We start from the raw sequence: 20657 nt of genomic DNA, 5'->3' as shown, positions 1-20657 counted from the left end.
TTTGCAATGATGAATATTTTTATGCTCAATCTTCCCCTTTCCCCCCTCCAAAACTAATTTGAACAAATGACTTAGCCAAAGTCATGTCAAAGATTTTATACTCCCCCGAAACAAACTCTTTTGCCTGAAATAATCTGCAATAATTACTGTAAAAAAAATTTGAAAGCTTTCTAAAGGTATATGCTCTACAGTGACAGCATTTGATATAATCAGGCAGATCTAATTCACAAAGGAAAAGCTGTAAGTAACCTGAAATGACACTTAACAAGGCAGTACTTTTAATTTGATTTTTGGCTTCTTAATGATGATATGTAAGGAACTACACATGCAAACACAGCAATCAGTAGTCAGATCTTGCAGAACTGGGACTGCTCTCACTTCACAGCAATACCACAGTTCACATCGGAATTCTCTACATCTTCACTGCTGCTCAGGCACATTACAGAGACACAGGCAGCACCTCTCTGTGGTAAGTATACACTGCAGAAAAATCAATATGTGGAAACGTTTGCTCAGCTGATTTTTTTGTAGTATGAGACAGAATTTCTAGATTCTGTCATGAATATTGCAAGGCAGATCACTAGGAATGAGGAAAGCAGTTAGCACTACAATGTAAATACGTACCTCTTTAAAAGAGTTAAACTAGGACAATGTTCACTAAAATGTTCTGATCCTATTTAACTGTACCAAAAAGGAAATGATGCCAAAACATGTAAGCATTTGAATTACCTGTAGAACTTAAAAGACTACATCTCATTGATGCGCAGTGAGACAGACTGCATGATGCCTGACACTGTAGAGGTTTCACCCCTCCAGTTTAAAAAAAAAAACAGCAAAAGCTCCAGCATTTCATCTGAGAACATAAAACTGACATGGTAGGAGAATGTCAGTACGTGGCAGTTGATTGATGACTAGCAGAAAATAAGAAAGGTTGATAAAGGGGACAAGGAGACCATTGAAAGGAATAATTTATTGAAGAAATTGGGACATTAAAAAAAAATAATCCAGTAGCAAAGACTGAATGTCAGTATCATCAAAAATCATCTACAAGTTTGAGTGACTGAAGTTTAAAGCACAATGGAATGTACTTTTTGGCGATGTTTATTATGGTCTTCTACTAGTTTTTGATTCATTTTTTACCGCAAAAATAACATAGATTTTGTGTCTGTCTGAATAGCAACCAGCTGGTCTAACACTGGTTCACACTGGTAAGTGAAGCCAAATGAAGGAACTGGTTTGCTTCCCTGCCTGTGGCTGGAAGAAGGGTAGGTTCAGCCAGTCCAAAGCAGAAAAATTCTATAACACTTGCAGACCTCATTTCGCTGGCTCAGAGGAACAAAAATTTGAGTTTCAGAAATAACTGCCTGCTTTCCTAACAGAAAATGAAAGACAAAGCAAAGGCTTGGGGAAAAAAAAAAATCCTATTTAATTAAAACCAAAATAAAACAGAAAAAACCCAAGGAGAGCACACACATACAGCAAATGCACATTCACTTTATTTTACCTACCATAGATTCACTAATAAGCAGCAACAGTAAGGCTTCTTCTGTATTTTCTTGAGGACAGAAGATGCTGTTCAAAATGAGAATTTAATTATTCAAGCAGAACACATTACTTTTATGAGTAGTTCACACATACATATTAAAAGCACTGTAAAAACTGGAAAATGTCCAAAAAAAGAAAACAGAAAGTAACTTGCATAGAAAAATCAATTGGTTAAAACACACTTCTTTGCGATGATCTATATTTGTATTTCAGAAAAGTTGGCCGAACACAATAAAAGAACAAAACTACCACAGCTGTCAGAGTTGAACTCATTCAAATATCCCAACATTAAACATAGTTTGACAACTGTAAACACTAAACTCATATTTTAACTGGCCTCTTTTGCTGTCTGACCTGAGTCTACATCACTGATTCAAGTGCTGGCAAGAGGAAACTCTCACACAAGATCAGAACTTTTATATTTTAGGCAATATGTGGAGAAATACTTCTATCAGTCTTTCATGAGGTATGCTTGAGAATTTTTTCTTGATGAGTTCAATAGCTATGAATATTTTTAAATAGATCCATGACAATCTCCATCTGCCGTATGGTTTGCCATAACCACTCTAAGTTCCAGGTAGTAGAATTATTAGCTTGTAATGAACTACACTTCCTTCTAACTTCATGCTGAAGGTTCGCATGGGACTAGTTTCCAGACTTTACTGCTTTCTCTGAATACTGGATGCTTTCTGAACACTCTTCTATGCTGGTGGACAGAGAACAGGAATCTGCATTGAGTACTGGCAGGAATTCATTCATCCATTCTCATACACACAAAAAAATCCCCCAAATCAGTGACTATCTTTTATCTCTTTGGATTTCTTCCTCTGAACAATTTTGGAATTAGCACAAGTACTATTTCTGTTAATTCAGTCCATTAGTTCTACAATTACCTATTTAAATGTAGAAAATAATTTGTTGTTGTTAATAATCAATTCCTATGGTCCCAAGGGTGCTTAAACTACAATACGTTATAGACAGGAAACAAAACTTGTCTGACATTAAAGCATCTTTTCGGGGTTTTTAAAGCACTAGAAATATAAGTAGTAATTAAATGCCTGAAAGAAAATAGAAACTAAAAGACATCTGAACTCCAGGCAGTTTGAAAGCAACATTGTGAACATGTTGTGGTATTAGCATACAACAGCTAAGACCCCAGGGCAGCTGTTCTATGGCTGTATTTTTATTTTTTAATCAATGCAACTGTTCACCAGATTTTTGAGAGCACTCTCAATCTTAGAATACATTTTTATTATTATATAACAAAGAAATTTCAAAACACAGTTAGTCATGAATAAGAACCACCCACGATAAGGAATGAGGAGTGATGAGGAAGCATAAAAATGCTCCTTATTTAACATTCCACTCCTCTATACAGAATTTAACAACCTGGAAGAAGATTTAACAACTGACAATGGCACCCAGAAAGCAGAATAATGACTAGAAAGAGCTGCTGGAGAAATTTCTCTCTCAGAGAAAGAAGAGATGCTGCCCCAAAGAGAACTACTAAAAAGTCACTTATCAAAACAAAAGCAAACATTATTTTCTCTTGCAATTTCAAACTCTTTTTTGTCGATATGTTGATGTTTGTCTCAAACAAGAACCTCTCCATGCAGAAACTAGTGAGAAATTTGTTTGACCTGTCTAAGCAAAAAGCTCAGTTAAGTTGACTGAACTCAGACATTTTCTGTTTCTCCTGATGCATGCAGGCACATGAGTAATTTCAGTGTAACAGGGCAAAAGAGGCAACTGAAGGCATGAAATGTTTATCAACCAAAGGCAAACCATGAAAGTTATGCTCAGCTGAAGAACTGGTTAAAGAAAACTAAAGAGGCAATAACACAGAGATCTAAAAAATTATAAATGCTATTGGCCAAATTACACTCATAATCCTCATAAGAACACAATGCAATGATCTAATGTCAGGCAACACACTTAGAAAAAAAACAGTGCATTGCAGACTCAGAGTTGGTGGTCAGAAGAAGACCTAGGAAGAATTTTCCTACGTATCATTGTCTTTGATACTTTCAGTCACTGCTGGAGGTGAGATACTTGGCTGGACATATTTTATGTGGTATGGTATTAACCAGTCTGATATAATGAAAGGACACAATTACGTGCCCTGTTGGACTTGTGGAACTCCTCACCCACACGTGCCAAGAACAAGAGAACTAAACTGAACAAAGCCCCACTTTAGCAGGAAGAATGTTGCTATGAAGGATGAGTTGAGAATGAAAAACGTAAGTTTGAAAGACTGAGCCTGAGAAACCTGCTGTAACTATTCTGGATGAAGAAAGGAGAATTGTTAGAAGTCTTTGAAGATAAAGGCTATTCTACCTAATAACAGTAAAGGCACCATAATTATGTGGGCTTGCTGCTGTGTAAAAGATTCATTATTGGAACGCTGCAATAAATACAGCTAATCAACTCAAATGGTGTCATATTGCAGGCATTTATGTTACAATATAAAGATACTGTGAATACTAAAACAAAACATCCCTCCATTATGTAAGTAAGGCTACTTCTATAATCAAAATATTAACTTCTAAGAAAAAATTCAAATTCAAGGAAATGGCTATCTATATGTAATACTAACCCTAACGGTGATTAGTTTGGAAAAAAAAGTTACATTTTCAAGAAGGAAGAAACATACCATAGCTACTCTAGAATTCACCATGAGATATACCAGACAAAAACAAACCAAAAACTATCACTTACCTGATTCAAAGAAAGATTAAAACTGAACAAAAAGGTTGCATCATAAAGAAATGCCAAAACTAACCTAAGATGATTAGTTAAATGGTAGCTGCCTCAGGAAACAAACTAGCTTTGAAACTGCTACATAAATGTCCAGATATGTTTCATTTTTTCAAAATGCTTCCTGGACCAACTTGAATGTTCACGTTGTTGAATCTTTCCTTTTTATGATAAAGCAGAATAGATATCTAGAAGCAGCACACAACTTTTAGAATGTGCAATATCCAATTTGCTACCCAGACCATGTTTTCCTTAGTATCCCAAATCTAACAAGAGATATTGAGTCTATCACATACACTAGGATAGGAAAAAAAATTGCTACAGCTGAGAACAAAAGGTCTAATGTATACAGTGCAAACTTACACTTGAAGAAGCATGTTTCTTCCTCAATAGTTCTCAGGGAATCTATCTATACATTGCCAAATTCATTCCACATTTTCAAAAATAGTAACTAAATTATGCAGTGCACTGGGTAACAACTGCAATTACAGAAACAAAAGAGGTATAAACTCAGCCATACTTTTCTCCAGTGTATACCCGTGGTCTTCTACTGAGCACATAACTCTTAGTATTTGAACCTTTTCGAAGTGGATCATCAAGGGGTGATTGGTGAGGAGGATCTTCCAGTGGATTCCAGTAACTCTGTTCACACATGCCTCGTAACAAAATTTCTGCAAGTTGTCTTGCTATTGTCTGTAAAAGCAAAAGATAAATATTTTCCCTAGAAATGCTGAATACAAACTCTTTTAAAATGCTCAGATTTTTTCTACTTATATTGAATATATTTTTTTATTCTACAACATCCAAAAAAACAGGCATGATGCTGTTTAAAAGGTAAAAGTATCCAGTTCAATTCTCTAAACACAAAGAAAAACAATGGCAAAAACATTTTTTCAATTTTATCAGTTAAATCCAGATACTTCTGAAGTATAAACAGCCCAGCTGCTGCTCCTAAGATAACCAATAATGTAAGTGCTCAATAACTCTACTGTCTCTCCAGACCTAGAGCAGTTGTGTGCATGGGAGAGACCACAGTGGAACAGTTGTCCAAACTGCAGCCTGCAAAGAGAACCATGGTGAAAAAGAGAATGATATTCCCTGAAGGATCTGCAGCCCAATGGAGGCACCCCATGCTGGAGCAGGGGAAAAGTGTAAGCAGTAGGGAGCAGCAGAGAGGAACTCACCAAGACCCTCCACTCCTCATGCATCACTCAGGGAATGGGAGGGTAGGGAGAGGAGGTAAAAGAGTCAGAAGTGAAAGACTGAAGTTGAGCCTGAGAAAATGGGGTGGAAGGAAGGTATTTCGGTTTCTTTGTTTCTCACCATCCCGCTCTCTTTTAAGTGATAATAAGCTAATTTCCTCCAAGAAGACCCTGTTTTACCAGTGACAGTAACTGGTAAGCAAACTCCTTGCCTTTATCTTGGACCTATCCCAGACCATTTCTTATTTCCTCTCATGTGTTAAGGAAGGGAAGCTTGAGGGCAGCTGGGTGAACATCCAGAAGCCAGACAAGATCAACCCACCACAGACAGTTATGGTCTGTGGGTGGAATGGGGCTTCTGACAACTCTGACTACTGAAGGTGCTGGTATTAGCTTCTTAACTGTTAAAGCTCAGCAAGAATGAAACAAGGCTGAAAATCAGCATGAAAATTTTATTTTGACCAACCACTATTGTCACCATATATTTAACTGTAGAAGTACTTACATAAATATTATTTAAGTAAATAATACTAATTTAAAGCTTTTAAGTCATCCTATAATCCATAACTATCATTAGTGTTACACACACATGCATAGACCCTGCACAATTACGTATCATGATGATGAAAACACAAAGATTTTCTATCAAATCTAAATCTTCATCAGAATTGCCATTTCCCAGTAACGTTTCCCAAAAACAGATATGTAATGTTTAAGTCACAGACAGCACCATACCATTTCCATCTTCCACCTTAACTCCTATACCATAAGAAGCCCTACATCTCTTTTACTAAAATTTGTAATATTATCCAGTTTTATTGAAAGTCTATTATTAAATAATTTTAATATATTTACTAGAAATCAGTTATTAAATGAATCAAGAAATCACTTACCTTCCTTTCTACCAGTCTGAAAGTTTTAAAGGCTCAGTATTAGGAAACTGATTAGGATATTTTGAAAATAATTGCACGACAGTAAAAGATATAAGCCTCTACTTTTTATTATATAAAAGATAATAAATCTTCTGACAATATAAGTAACAAATCTTCATGATTTTGCTTTTATAGTTTTCTTTTAAGAGGCTTTATAACTTGATAGCCTTCAACTTAATAGAAACCACACAAAAACTGTGCACTCTGTTCTTATACCCATCACCTTAAAAAGCATGAAACTACATTGACTCATAAATTGGGCAATTATAATCAAGGTTGAAAGTATGGTCAATCAGAGATCAGGCAGGTTCTAATTATAACCACAAACAAGAAAAATGAATAGGGGGGAGACTGGGTACCAAGCATTCCTTAATTTAATCATTCATTTAAGCCAGGAAATGCAACCTTATGAAGTGCTGGATTACAGGTCCTTATCAAAATGCTGTGTATCCAACTATGTCTCTAAACTCATCCACTATATTTATGCTTTCCCTGCCTACTGAAATTCAGATGCTACAATAGGAAAGTGGTTTAATATAACTTACCATTCGCAGGTTTTGTGTAGTTCTTGTTTCAACAGCTCTTAGTAACTCTCTAAATCTACCAACTCCTCTCGTCAAGTTCCTGTATATAAACATAGAATTTGACAGTATTCCAACTTGGATGAAGTAACACCTTAAAATATTACTCAAGAAAGTTGTTAAAATCCATGCTACCTTTTCTTTTCCTTTCATAGCCTCATTGGCTTTCTGTGACATATATACATAGATATAGATATATATTCATCTGGGAACCTCACCACTGATTACTATAACTACATTTCCTGACAGTTTATTGAAAAAAGAAACATTTTCATGATCAGTAGATACTTCAAGGGAAAGCAAGGAAAAAAGTTAGAAGCAACCACGTCAAAAAGAAAAAAAGACAAAATGAAGTTGTTCTCACTGCTACAGTAGTTTTAGTTTTCAATTACATAAGGCTTCAAGTATAAACTTTGAAAAAAATCCATTTTAGCTGCCTCTTGACACCTTAAAACAAGGAGATTAAAAATAAGTAAATCTTGAAACCCTGAAAGCAATACAAAACATAAAATCAGGAACTCCTTTTCAGAAGGGAAAGTGCACAACACATTAAGGTCCACTGTGTGGCCAGAAGAGGACTGGGGTATCAGTGTTCTGTTCTTGACTCTGACTGACTTTTCATGTGACTTCTGCAACCCAAGTTTTTCCATCTATATTTCTTCCACATCTGCTGCCTAAACAGCTTTTGCAGAGATTCAAGACCCTCAGAGGCATCTTTCATACTAACAATTTTAACAGAGCTGAACTTTCTTATAAAACAATAGATTATATTGAATGGTCTTACAGCTTTACCTTTTTCTCATCTCTTTATTGGTTGGTTTGGAGGTTTTATTGCTCAGAAAAGCAGTAGAGAATATTTTGTTTTATATTAATACAATTTGTCTTTCAACTGGTGAAGGACTAGGTTAGCTTTTTGCTGTCCTGAACAACTGAATTCTGCAACATGAACATAACAGATACAACAACCACTTCAGAACTATTTCAAGTTTAGCTACAAAACAATATTATATGATCAAAAGTGTATTTTGTGTCAAATCATTGCTGTTACTTCAGATGTTGTCTTAAGGTATGATGTTATGTGCAAGTTGTGTAGCATTTACCTAAGACAGAGCCAAAAGAGACAAGAAATCTCACATACTGTGTAAGCTTTCTGTAAGTAAAAGCACTATTGCACTGCACTATAAATCAGATGTTAAAACTGCCTTCCTTAGTCTGCTGTCTTTATTTAAAAATACGTTTAAAATACTGGCTTCTGAACCACAACTCTGTACAAATTCAAAAAAAGCCAGCATTTTTATACAGATACTTTGTTTTAATTCAGTTGCAGAATATCTGAAACTAGTATTTGATGCAAGAGATCTTGCTATAGGACTGTGGAACTCCTATCACTTTACCTAGAGACCTACTAATTTATTTTACTCTTCAGAATACATAACAGTGCTCAGCTCTGTTCTGCTTTACATAATATAAGATTATCAGGATATTTCAGAAACTTTCCTTTCCACATCTTTCACTAGCACGGACATCATCTTCCATCAGCATAAATTCAACTTCTAAAATATTTTTATATAAAACCTCATTTTAAAAGAAGTAGCATTTCCAAGTAACAAAACCTGTATGAACAGTTGAAAGTTATGCCAAAGAATGCCACCAGTTGGCTAAAAAGAAATAATCACCAGTCACACAAAAAATAAAACCTGTTTGTAAAAAGCCCATGTGCCACAGCAGAGCTTGACCACAGAGTGACCAGCTAGTACATACTAAAGAAAATTCATCTTGTGCAAGCACCTGCATGGAAACAACTGTGTGAAAAATTATATTAATTTATACATTTCAAACAGGCAGCCTCAACAACTGATGACTATTATACCACCTTCATACACTAAGGAAGGTCAGTCCTTAGGCCAGACTTCAAGAAAACCTCCAAACTCATTTGAAGCTGGATACATTCAGCACCTTTGGAAAGCCAAAATACATATCATTCAGTAATACCACATTTCAAATATTTTAGAGAGCCAAAACCAGTCCACTGGAATCACAGCTTTAAGTCGTCTGGTCTAAGTGGGTATTTCTCATGAATAGAGTTCTCTCTTAAAGACTGTATTGCAAAGTCACAAATGTGCCCTTATAACAAGATTTAAAAAACAAAACAAAACAAAACAAACAAAAAAACAGGCTTGCCAAAAAACTGAAATGCTCCCTGCAAAACTGTTGAAAAAGAGTTATGAGTAAGAACTTGTCAGCTTGAAACTTCATTTTCCCAGTGCAGATGAAACACATACTAAGTAGTAGAACTTCAAATCACAATACCTTTATTAAATTTTAGGATTTGGCATTTTTTCCATATGAAGTTTATGTCTTTTGATGCATTACAAGAACAACAACAAAACACCTTATGAAAACGCATGCAACTTTCACAAGCCCTTGAATACTTTGTGACAGGTTGCTTTAAGTTACCCATTACACTTTTTTAACCATCTGCAAGGGACTGAAACTTGTGAAAGAAGTTCTACTGTATCATGGAAAAAGCAGTAAGATTGTACAAGCAAAAAAGCTGTTAAAATACAGAATTAGCTTTTGCTTCATAAAGCATTTAACAGTGATCCACTGCACACATCAACACAAACACAAAACAGATTTGTCAAGCATCTTCTACATGAAATTTACTAAAAATCAGACCTCAAAACTACAATCTAAATCACCCTAAAATTGAGTTAAATGCTTTTAGAGACAAGAAATGAAGCAAAAAATACCATGAATAATATGGTAGATCTACACACCACACTGCTTTTAGCAAAGTACATTTCCTGTATTTGTTAACAATTTGTAACACTGAGAAGAGTGGTGGCTATTCTGGCATATGGTTTTCCTTCCTAGCCGGGGACACACAGAGCTTTTACCTGCTTTTCACTACGGCGTGCTTCCATGTCAGCAGTTCTCGCTGTGCTGACTGAATGCCAGAGCAAAAGGGCACATTATCTTAGACAGCAATGTCCCACAGTGTCTGTAAAGGACTTTGAGATCCCTTCCTTCCACAGGACAAGGAATTTTAAGGTACATTAACACTCACTTGGAACTGACACGTTTTCAGTGATTTCAGACAAGACAAAGACAGCCCACAGACGGACATAGATAGTTACATACATGTGTGTTTATATGAGTGCCTCCTGTCAGAATCTGCTCAAATCAACTCCTTTGAATTGCATCTTCCTCATTTTTAAAGACAATTAAAATGGTTGCTGCTTTAAATATTAAAGAAAAAAAAAAACAAACCCTACTTTGACTCTTTAAGTAGCAATCTGCCAGTTAGGCGGAGAACCAAGATCTACTGTAAGTCTATACAAACATTCCCTTAGGGTCTGTTTGCATCCCTGTATCTAGATAGCTGCACCCTAAACCCCAACTATTCATGTTGGAACCTAATTAATTACTCTAATACGAGAACAACTTTTAGGCGCCTTGAAAAATTTCAAACAGTATTTCTGTTTAGGATAATGCAAATATCTTAACTGCACCTACACAAAGGTGCTCACTCCTAAACAGAGACAGAAATTAATAACTGTAGATATAATAGAAGCCAAGTGCACGAAGAAAATTATGGGGCACTAAGGATAAGCTTTCAAGGCAGGATCAGAAAACCTGTATACTGGCATGAAGGCCAGCAGTAGCAAATTTTAGGGACAAACATATTTGTCACCATCATCATCAGGAAGTCTCTTGGTTTCAAAAAGCATGTTTGGCATCAGACAACACAGTACTTTGGCATTATTGGTCCAGATAAACCTCATCCTCATCGATACTTCCTATTTTTGTAGTTTTAAACACACTCAAAAAGTAGAAAAGAATGAAAGAAACTGCTCAACAAGAAGCAGCCTATGTTTGAATATTAGGATAAAAACCTCAAACACTATTCCTTATAACAAAATTAGTGAGATCTAATAATGATATACTCAAAACAGACTATAAAAGGAATGTTTTAAAATTAACCTTAGAAAGGTTGGTAAGATTAATTTACTCCATATTTACAGCATCTTTTGGTAATATCTTCTCCATTAGTGAGACGAGCTTTGTCAGGCATTTCCTTTATGCTTCTCAACCAAAAACCCCAAATATTTAATCTATCACTGCCTTTTAATGATTAAAAATTTATTTAGAATAAATTTTTGCATACTGAGCTACACCAAACCTCACCTGATCTGCAATTTGGTGGTTAAATTGTCAGTTCTTCTCCCATTAGAGAGAAGAGCACATCCAGAACCACACTGATGAATAGGCTGAGCTACTTATACTACCTTATTACTTCATTGCTGAGACTTATTATATCACATTTAAAAAATACAAATCTTTTAAAAGGAGAGAAACCAATAACAATGAAATCTACAGGGCTTGACCAAAGTAATGAAACAGAAGTTGTCTTTGGAATGGAGTTCACTTCCACCTTCTCTTGTGCTTTCTGTCTCTTCCTGTCTATATTTATAAATAGAAAAAGAAATGCAATGTTTGTAAACTCATAGGTACACAGCAAGTTTTGAATTCTGTTTTTTTCCTCCCCAAAATTCAAATATGAAAGGAATGAAAGGAATTATTTTAACGGTTAGGAGGAAGGGCAAGTGAAACTCTTAATATGCATGCCAATCAGAACAGTGACATTTCAGTAACTTCAGTATAACTGACATGTTTACAAAAAAAATCTAACTATTAAAATCTATACACTCTAATGTCTTTTAGTTAATTAAGAGTCATTTACACAGTATTAAGGCCAGAAAAAAAATCACATTAAAAGAAGTTACTACATAAGCAAATAGCAAGAAATGTGACACATCAAGAGATTAATTCTTAGCAGTAACAGAACATCCTTATACCAAGGTATGTTATTTACTATACTGCTTTATATAGTCCTACAAAGATGAAATTAAAAAAAAAAATTTTAAAAGGACTGCAATCCTATGGCTCGCTTGCATAACTTTATTGAAGGCCTGACCAAATGCACAAGACTACATACTCTGCAGAATGAATGGTGCTTTAGATGATTGTGACTAATGTCTGTGTCTGTTTTCCATCAGGTTTAAGAGGGTGGAGAAGTATAACTTAATTTGCAATTAGAAAAACATCCACGTAAGCATTTGGATATTTATCTATGAGAAGCAACATAGTTTCCTCTCTTCCTTTCATACTTAGCCTTTCAGTACACACACAACATTATAATTTTCACAGAACATTAATTAACACAGGTCATTATTTTCTGAATAAAACATAGAAAATCCCTAATTTGCTGCCCGAATCTAAACTACTCTTTTTTTTTTTTCTTTTTTTTTTTTTCTTTTTTTTTTTTTTTTTTTTTAAGTCTACTTAAAAATTTATCATGGCATAGTTTTTATTTTATCCATTGTTTCCTCACACAGAAAGAAAAATCCCAGGTATCTCAAATTTACTACAGAAACAAATTGCAACATGTTTGCTTGATGCTTGAAAGTTCTTAACAGATGTTTGGGCTTATAAATAAAACAACTCCAGCATGCCATTACAGCTACACAAGCCTAAGTATTTGAAAGAGCCCAATCAAGCAGCAATTCTGGCATTCATGCATTCAAAATGAAACACTTGCTGCCTAGACTGCAGTTCCACTGCTAGTGGGTCCACCTAATGGTTCAGACCTGAAGAGGAAGATCTCATCCTTCCCATTCTCATCTCTTAGTGTTTGCTCCCTTTTCCCACCATTCTTCCTTCTTGGTATCTTCCTACTCTCAATTGCACGGCCCCATCTCTTTCCTGACAGCCACAACAGCCATTATCACACCTTCCAGTGAATCAGCTCCTCTCAGCAGAATGATAGCAAGCTATGATTTCTTTGACAACAAAACAACTCCACAGAAGAACCAAACAAGCACCTGAAGCAAAAGACAAACTAGGAAAATGCACACCAGGAGGGTAGGAGGAGTGTAGGTCTGGGGAAAATGACAATAGTAACTCTGTACAGTGGAAAAACAAGGGCATTAAAATGAGCATTTTGAGGGGAGCAGAGAAAGTGTATGAAATATTAACTCCCCTATTTGAGGATCCAAGATCATTTTGTTTGCCAGCCATCACAACTCAACATAAAACCAAAACCATCAACCTGATGCTTGCAAATGCAATCAACAGCCATTGTCAGCAAGACATATGGTACATGGGCTAAAAAATGCTAAGTACCTTCTTGGAAAAAGTGAGCTGGAATGAGAATTCTAACTACTAATAACTTCTAAACTATTAAGACAAGAAGTCTTGGACATCAACTCAGATACTAACATTACTCTTTCACTCTTTTTTCTATAACTAGTTTTTACAAAATGTAATAACTTTCTGAATAAAGGTGATTCCTTCATCTTTATATCCACCTTAGTCTTCCATGTAACACCTGTTTCACACCTGCCAGGTTTCCAACCTGTAACTTCAAAATGAAATCTTATTTTAACCTCTTGAAGTAAAGACACAATTCTGAGCAATAAACATACAGTAAGGTTTGAAAGACAAAGCATTCATAATGGATGATTTTATCTTGAATATCTGAGGGAATAATAATTTCCTCTCATGCTCAAATAAAGTTTTTTCCAATGAAAACTATCAGGTAAGAACAGTATTTGAAACACAGATGAGGAAAGCATCCAATATGACAGACAATAAAGTATCCTTTGAAGACCTATTTTTGCTAGGAATCACAGAAAAATTATTTTTGTTCCTGTCTTGAATATATTCTTGCCTCAGCTTCCTAACCACACAAACATGAAAGCAGGCATATAGAGAACAAAGCTGTGTGGAAAACTGCAACAGAAGTGATTTTGTTTGCTTTCCTATATACAGCAGTGATATTTTGTATATAAGAAATGTGGTACTTTGTAGGATTTCAATGTTTTCATCTTACTTTCTATTCTTTACTTCGACACCAGCTTGTTTTGAGACTGATGTAGGATGTGCAACAGGGTCTCAAGAGATGCAGAGTGATTGCTATCTAGCACTATATTCTAATACAGTGGAGAGCTGATCTTACAGAATCTTCATGTGAATTTATGCCAAGCATTTACATAAATCCTTCTCTCCTGGGTTTCACCACTGTAAAATCTCTAGCTGTGAGCACTGTATGGATATACACATGGAACAGAAGCACCTACAGACTGCCTCCCATCCACTGTTCCTCTCTTACCAGAAAGACAGCAATATTCTTATGCTATTTCTGTTATATGCCATAGTGAAAAGAGGAAAAACAGATCAAAAAAAATCTACACAGATAAGTCCCATACTCTAAGGAGGGCTTCTGGTGTGTTTGTCAAATACTTAAAGTCAATATAAATCAATTATCTCACTTATATGAAAAAAATGAGAAAAATTGGTTGATTTTTTTTTTAATTCCTTTTTTTTTCAGGGCTAATTTTTTCTGGAGAAGACACTGGTCTATAAGAAACAGCTAGCTGGAGGAGACTAGGAATGACTTGATCCACTGTGACTGTGCCAGCACAGATAATGGCCCCGTGAGGAGTACTGAGGAGTATAGATCATCTCTGGGATCCGCAGGTTTTGACTGAGTATGTGAACCATGATGGAGACTAGACCAAACTGCAGTCTGGATCCAGAGAAATATCCTTGCAGGGGGTGTAACAAAAACGAGAAGCCAACAAAATAGCTCTGAAAGCTAGGAACGTCTGGTTTTCACATGATGGCTGCCTGATTTTAGACTTCAACCAGAATGGCATTTTGCTTCAAGAGCATACATTTCCAATATATTTGTGAACATTGCTACCTCAAAAATAAAAGATATAAACAAGACAAAAATAACTTGTAAATCTCATAACAAAGCAAATACTAGGACAGAAGAAACACTGGGTACCTAAACAGCTGTCCTTTCTTCCTCAGGGCATGCTACTTGAAAATAGCTACATTAAATACCAATGTCAAAGTTCCTCTGCTCACAGCTTTTCTTGGAAAAACACCAGGACTTTGAACTCCTTCAATATGAAATTACAGAGCAACTACTATGCAAGTTATGTAATCAGCCTGAAGGCATTTTTTACATATTTAAAAAACATAAGATTTTTTTTAAATACACACAAACCCTATGCTAAGTTTTAGAACAACTTCCTCAACTTCTTTGTTACACATTTCCAAGCTGAAATGTTCCCCATCTGCCAAGTGAAAAATGGGTATGTAGTTTGTTTTTTAATAAAATTCTGTACACCTCAGAAGAAACCATCAGTCCAGTTTTGTGTCTTAATAGCACTAAACTAACACTTTTCTAGTACAGACTATTTCCACTTCAACTTTTTATTTTAGCTAATTGCATTTCCATGTATTTTCAAAATACCACCACTTAGCAGAAAGACTAAGTTAAGTTTCAAACACTTCCTAGTACTTTATACAAGATAATGCACAGCTGAAAAATAATCACTTAATCCTCTACAAAATCTTGATTACTCAACTTAAAAGAAAATCTCTGTACAGTTAACAAGGGAAATTTGAAGTAGATCAACCAACTTTATGGGTAGGCAGCAATATTCCCTATGTTACTGCTGAAATTATGGTCTTCCAGCGCATATAAAAGTTATCTTATTTTCTGGTTTGAAACTGACACAATCTAAAAAATTATTTTAGATTACATTCAAACTTGAAATATGTTCTAAAGCTTACCTGAAAGATCTCAAATCTACTTTCTATAAACTTAAAATCAGGAGAGATGCCACAATTAAAAATGAAACAACGCATACTTAAAAGAGATTTATTAAAAATCCAGCTATAAATTAAATTTATCCCAATTAGTAAAAGTATATATATGAAGTTCTCTTCAGTTCTGGTAAACCCAAGTTTAAAAATGAAGTTAAAAAAAATAAAAAAGGCAATCCCTAAAAGCAGCCACATAATAAGCAGCCTGTAACAATGACCATATTAGGAAATATTGAAAGAATCATGATTGACTCTGAATTAGGGAAGGAAACTAAAGGATGTAACAGCAGGAATATGTAAAATACTGATTGTCACAGAGCTATTTTTCCTTACACCTGGCTTCATATCATACCACAAAAAAAGTACCACTGGCCAACGGAACTAAAAGAAGAAATTCAACATTCTATATATAATGTGTAATTAGCTTATAAACTGCAAGTAATCACTGTTCTAAAGACTGCAAATAAAATAGATGCCTGTGTAGGAGTTAACAAGATCACCAACAACTTCACTGCAAAGAATTAAAATGCACATAGAATAAAACCACCTTTTAAAGCTCGCACCAGAACAGCTGATGTGGCCTAGGAAAAAAACTCCTGTGTGGATATTCCTTAAAAATCCACTGCACGACTTTTTTTGGTTTTTGTTTTCTTCATTAATTGCAATCTGCATGTCTACTGCTGGTTGCTTTTACACAAAACATGTCAGATTGAATGCACCATTTCCATCCCTGACCTACAATCGAAATTCTTCAAAATGTGGAATTCTTGGCTTATTCCATGACTTATTCCATAACCATGACTGCCAATGGGATTTTTTCAGTAACTATATTTTATTTATTTTTTGTACAGACATGAAAACAAAGATCTTATTTTTAGCTCTGGTAAATGAAAAAAATTAGCTCTCAGAACATTCCATTCCTCCTGCAATTAAATTATGAAAACAGAACTACAGTGTAACTCTCAGATCATGTTATTGCACCAGTACTTCAATACTTTAAGAAAGAGATTTCAAAAGTGTAGTGATCATTTCTATGCTGAAATTCCTGAACAGCTTAAAACTCAGATAGCCTTTACCGTACCTTCAGTTCAGTGAAGTCTCGAACTCTTTACAGACACTGCATAATTTCCTTCATCTCTGATTTATGTATTTGAAAGAATAAGAAACATTTTTGGTACAAAATAATTGTCCTGTGGAGAGTTCCAGTATTTCAATAAAATCACATTTTCCTAATGAAACAAGAAGCCCCAGAAACAAGTTTTTAAACTATACAGTTTCAACAAATGTCAGAAATGTACTTAAAACCCATTTGTGCTGAGTTTTGAAGTTCTTAAAAGTGGAGAGCTGTATTCTTTTTCTTGTTCTGTGTGGTAACTGAATTTATTTTTAGGCTTTTAACCAAAGCCTTATTTAAAATAAATTATAAAGGAAGTCCCATGCAGAATCTAAAGGGGTCTACAGAGCAGGTATAATAAAGATTGCATATTTGTATACATACTGTTGATCTTCATGCACATTTATCCTGCAGCATAATGTTAAAATAAGTGATAACTGAAGAGATTTGGAAAAAATTACAAAATCAAAATTATAAAAATCAAGAGTTTCAATGTCACTTTTTAACAGTGTTTCATAATAAAGTAAATTTCAAATACTTAAAGTTTAAGGTACTTTAAGTTCTTACATTTAATAAGCAAAACTATAAAATGCTTTCTGCTTAATACATTTTGACTAAACAAATCTCCAATATGTAAATAAATACAATATGAGCAGCCTTACTATTTTAATCAAAATGCTACTACTTTATTAATAAGAGACCTCACAATTACAGTATCCACAAGTGCTAAAAATTATGCCCAGTTAAATCACAAATACAAAACCGAAACAAAAAGTAAACAGAATAAAAGAAGATTCAAATCTTACCCATTCTTGAAATATAAAACATGTGCTCTTTGAAGTCCTGTTTCCAGAAAAAAGCCAAGCTCTTGTTCATGTGCACTGGGCCCTGGCTTAGGGCTTCTGTTTTGTAAGTTGGCATTAATTACCTAAGAGAACAAAAGAAAATAGACTTTAAAAATGTATTTAGAAAAAAATCAACTTAAAGTCAAGGTTTCTGTATTTTTACATGGAAGTTAATATTTCATGTTGGAGAAATATTTGTCATTTGTAGGTGGTGGCTAGCAGACCATTTCTAGCTTCACCTCCATTGCCACCTAAATATAAACATTTTTGCTCTTGGCTATACCCATAGAGATAATTTATTTACCAAGTAGAAATACTGCTAAGTAAAAATTTGTAATACTTTTTCAGAAATTTCGTGAAGAATGGTATATCAAAGAGAACAATATGAAGAAGCATACTTGCAACCTTATTCAGTAGCAGGAGGTGATGGTATTCAAAAATCTAAAACTCCTGTCAGGTTAAGTTAGGAAAGCTAACCTTCCTGTTAGGAAAAGACTGCTGCAGAGAGCAGTAAGAAGATTAAAAGCTGTCTCCAGAGTGATTTCCAAAAAAATATTTAGAAAGAATTGTATTACATCAGCATTAAAAATGCTGTCAAAATGTAATCAGCTTTCAGTGCACATAGTCTATCAGCCACTACAAGACAACAATAAAACAGCAAAACCCCTCAGAAAATAAAAACCTCTATGTATTTTAAAAACAGTGTGAATTACTTTTTTCTCCCATCACATCAGTTTACTTTCCCCTTTCTTCTGTTTTTCATGACCCTAACTCTGTCTTATAACTCCTTCAAAGACAGCTCTCAAGTGACAGGCCTGAGGCTTGCAAGCAGGGTCTGAAAAAGAGGGTCAGATGGATATTGCCAGCTCACTTCACTCTAACAGCACTCACAAGCCAAAGACCAGAGCCCCAAGTGTATTGCATTTTGCCCAAATGTACCTCGAAGTCTAAATAAAAAGCAATAGTGTATGACTCCTAGAAACAGAGGGTAACACAAATTACTTTTGAAAAGGCATTTATATCAATCTTCAATTTAGAAAATCACCCCAGGTTACCCTTTCTATGTCCTGAAGGTACAGGAGAGCAATATCCCCAGCCTTCTCATAGCACGTAACGATTTCTTGTTCACGGTCCACATGGAGATTGCTCGCTGAGGAAGACATTGGCAGCTTCTCAAGACAGAGACCTTGGGAGGCAAAAAAGAATTTAAATGAAGCATTAAAAACCAATGTCATATAATATTAATAGCTAAAACATAGTCTAGGTTAAACCCCTTTAGTCAGGAGAAGAAACAAAGGAAATGAAGGTATGGTCCTCTGACACAGACACTAATAAATATATAAATAAAAATTACTCCTCCTTAATAATTATAAATCCAAAAGCAGCAATTTTTAAAGCAAATTTGATTTTAAAGACATTATGGCAACCTACCATACAAAATATAGATTGTCTTTCTATACCAGTTTTACATCACTATGTCTTCACTTTTCCAGAATGACCACAGAAACCAAGGTACAGTGAAGAAAGGCACCCTAGACTAAGTAATATTAACCTAGTCACTGTGCAAGACAAAAGCATTAATAAAAACAAATACATTTAAAATAAACAATGTGTTACAAAGTGTAATTTTTGTATTTAAATTTAGAAGAGGTAGTTCAATCGCATCAAGGCCATGTAAGCCTTTTCTTACCAGGACTCACCCAAGAAATAAATTACGTGATGCTTTGAAGAAAAAAAAAAAATTTCACTTGTCTCAAGTAAAAATGCAACAAAACTCTTACTAATCAATACTAACTCCTACAAAAGTCTATTACAGCTATTTTCAAGATAATTAAAAAGTGCTGGGAAAGTCCTCAAGAATATAAATCCATTTATATGATGGAGGAATCAACCAACCCCTGACACTTGTCTAACCTGTTCTTAAAAGCTTCTGACAATAGGGATGCCCTGGCTTTCTTATGCAAATTACCACAGAGCTTAACTATTCTCACAAATAGTATTTTTTCCTAGTTCTTAAATCTCCCTCTCTAGATTAATTACTTTGATTGATCCTCACAGAGAGGTTATTCTGTTCTTCACAAAGCACTGCAAGTCAGAGCACGATGCCAATAATGCCAAGGTCATGGGTACGATCCCCCTGGAGCCATTCATGTACAAGTTGGACTCCATGATCCTTCTGGGTCCCTTCCAACTTAAAATATTCTTTGATTCATCTAGAGAGAGAGACATGCTCACAATAAAAAAGTCAATTCTCACCAATTTCTCTTCTCATACTTCTTTGTCAGCTAATAATTTTTATCTCCTCTGGACACTCTCCAACTGGTTACCTCTGCCATGACTCACCGTGCCAAAATGAGATGCATGGCTTCACTTGGAGGCCTCAACAGCACTGAGCAGAGAAGATTAAAGACTTTTTGTTTTTCATAAGGGATACTTTTAAAAAAGTATTAAAAATCAGCTGAACCTTAGTGCCTTCCCTTATTTAGTAAAAACTTATCTTCCATTTATGATCTGCAACAGACCACCAGCTCATATCCTTCAAGCCAACTATTTCATCTTATATTTATTTGAATAATTAATTGCATTTGAGGTAGCACTTTCCACATGTTAAGAGATTTATTTCAGGTAATTCTTCCAGATTGTCAGCAGTAAATGCTAGTCCTAAAGTGCCTTCAACTGCTCCCACATTAACATAATCCACAATTTAAATTACTATATTCTCTATTCATCATTTAAAATTTTGAGAATTCATTGCTGGAGAAACCAAAAACGAAAAACAACAACAAAACACATAGTTCTATATTGGGCATATGTCTGTAGAATGCCAAGTAGTACAAATCCAGTTTGGAGAACAGTTTACCAAAGGATTTCTGTGAATCAGTAGTGTATGGTCAGTATAGTATGTTTCATCACAATTACAAAAAAAAACCACCAAAAAACAACTTGAGAAGACACAGCTACATAATCAACAAACTCCGAACTGTGAAGTATCT

General features: G+C 34.9%; 1 protein-coding gene across 3 annotated transcripts in view; it reads right to left on the bottom strand.

Moving 5' to 3' along the window:
• The window catches only part of TTC7B (tetratricopeptide repeat domain 7B), a 123996-nt gene that overhangs the window by 74645 nt on the left and 28694 nt on the right, over positions 1 to 20657 (bottom strand). For all 3 annotated transcript variants that reach the window (XM_083863074.1, XM_083863072.1, XM_083863073.1), the window contains 5 exons: positions 18720 to 18850; positions 17626 to 17747; positions 6982 to 7060; positions 4823 to 4995; positions 1509 to 1572 (listed from right to left, as the gene is read on the bottom strand). In XM_083863074.1, coding sequence (XP_083719200.1) covers positions 1509 to 1572; positions 4823 to 4995; positions 6982 to 7060; positions 17626 to 17747; positions 18720 to 18850 — 569 coding nt within the window. The remainder of the gene's footprint in view (positions 1 to 1508; positions 1573 to 4822; positions 4996 to 6981; positions 7061 to 17625; positions 17748 to 18719; positions 18851 to 20657) is intronic.

This window comes from Zosterops lateralis (genome assembly GCF_965231275.1).
Source record: "Zosterops lateralis genome assembly, chromosome: 6".
NCBI classification, from domain to species: domain Eukaryota; kingdom Metazoa; phylum Chordata; class Aves; order Passeriformes; family Zosteropidae; genus Zosterops; species Zosterops lateralis.
This window is presented reverse-complemented; position numbering and strand designations above follow the sequence as displayed.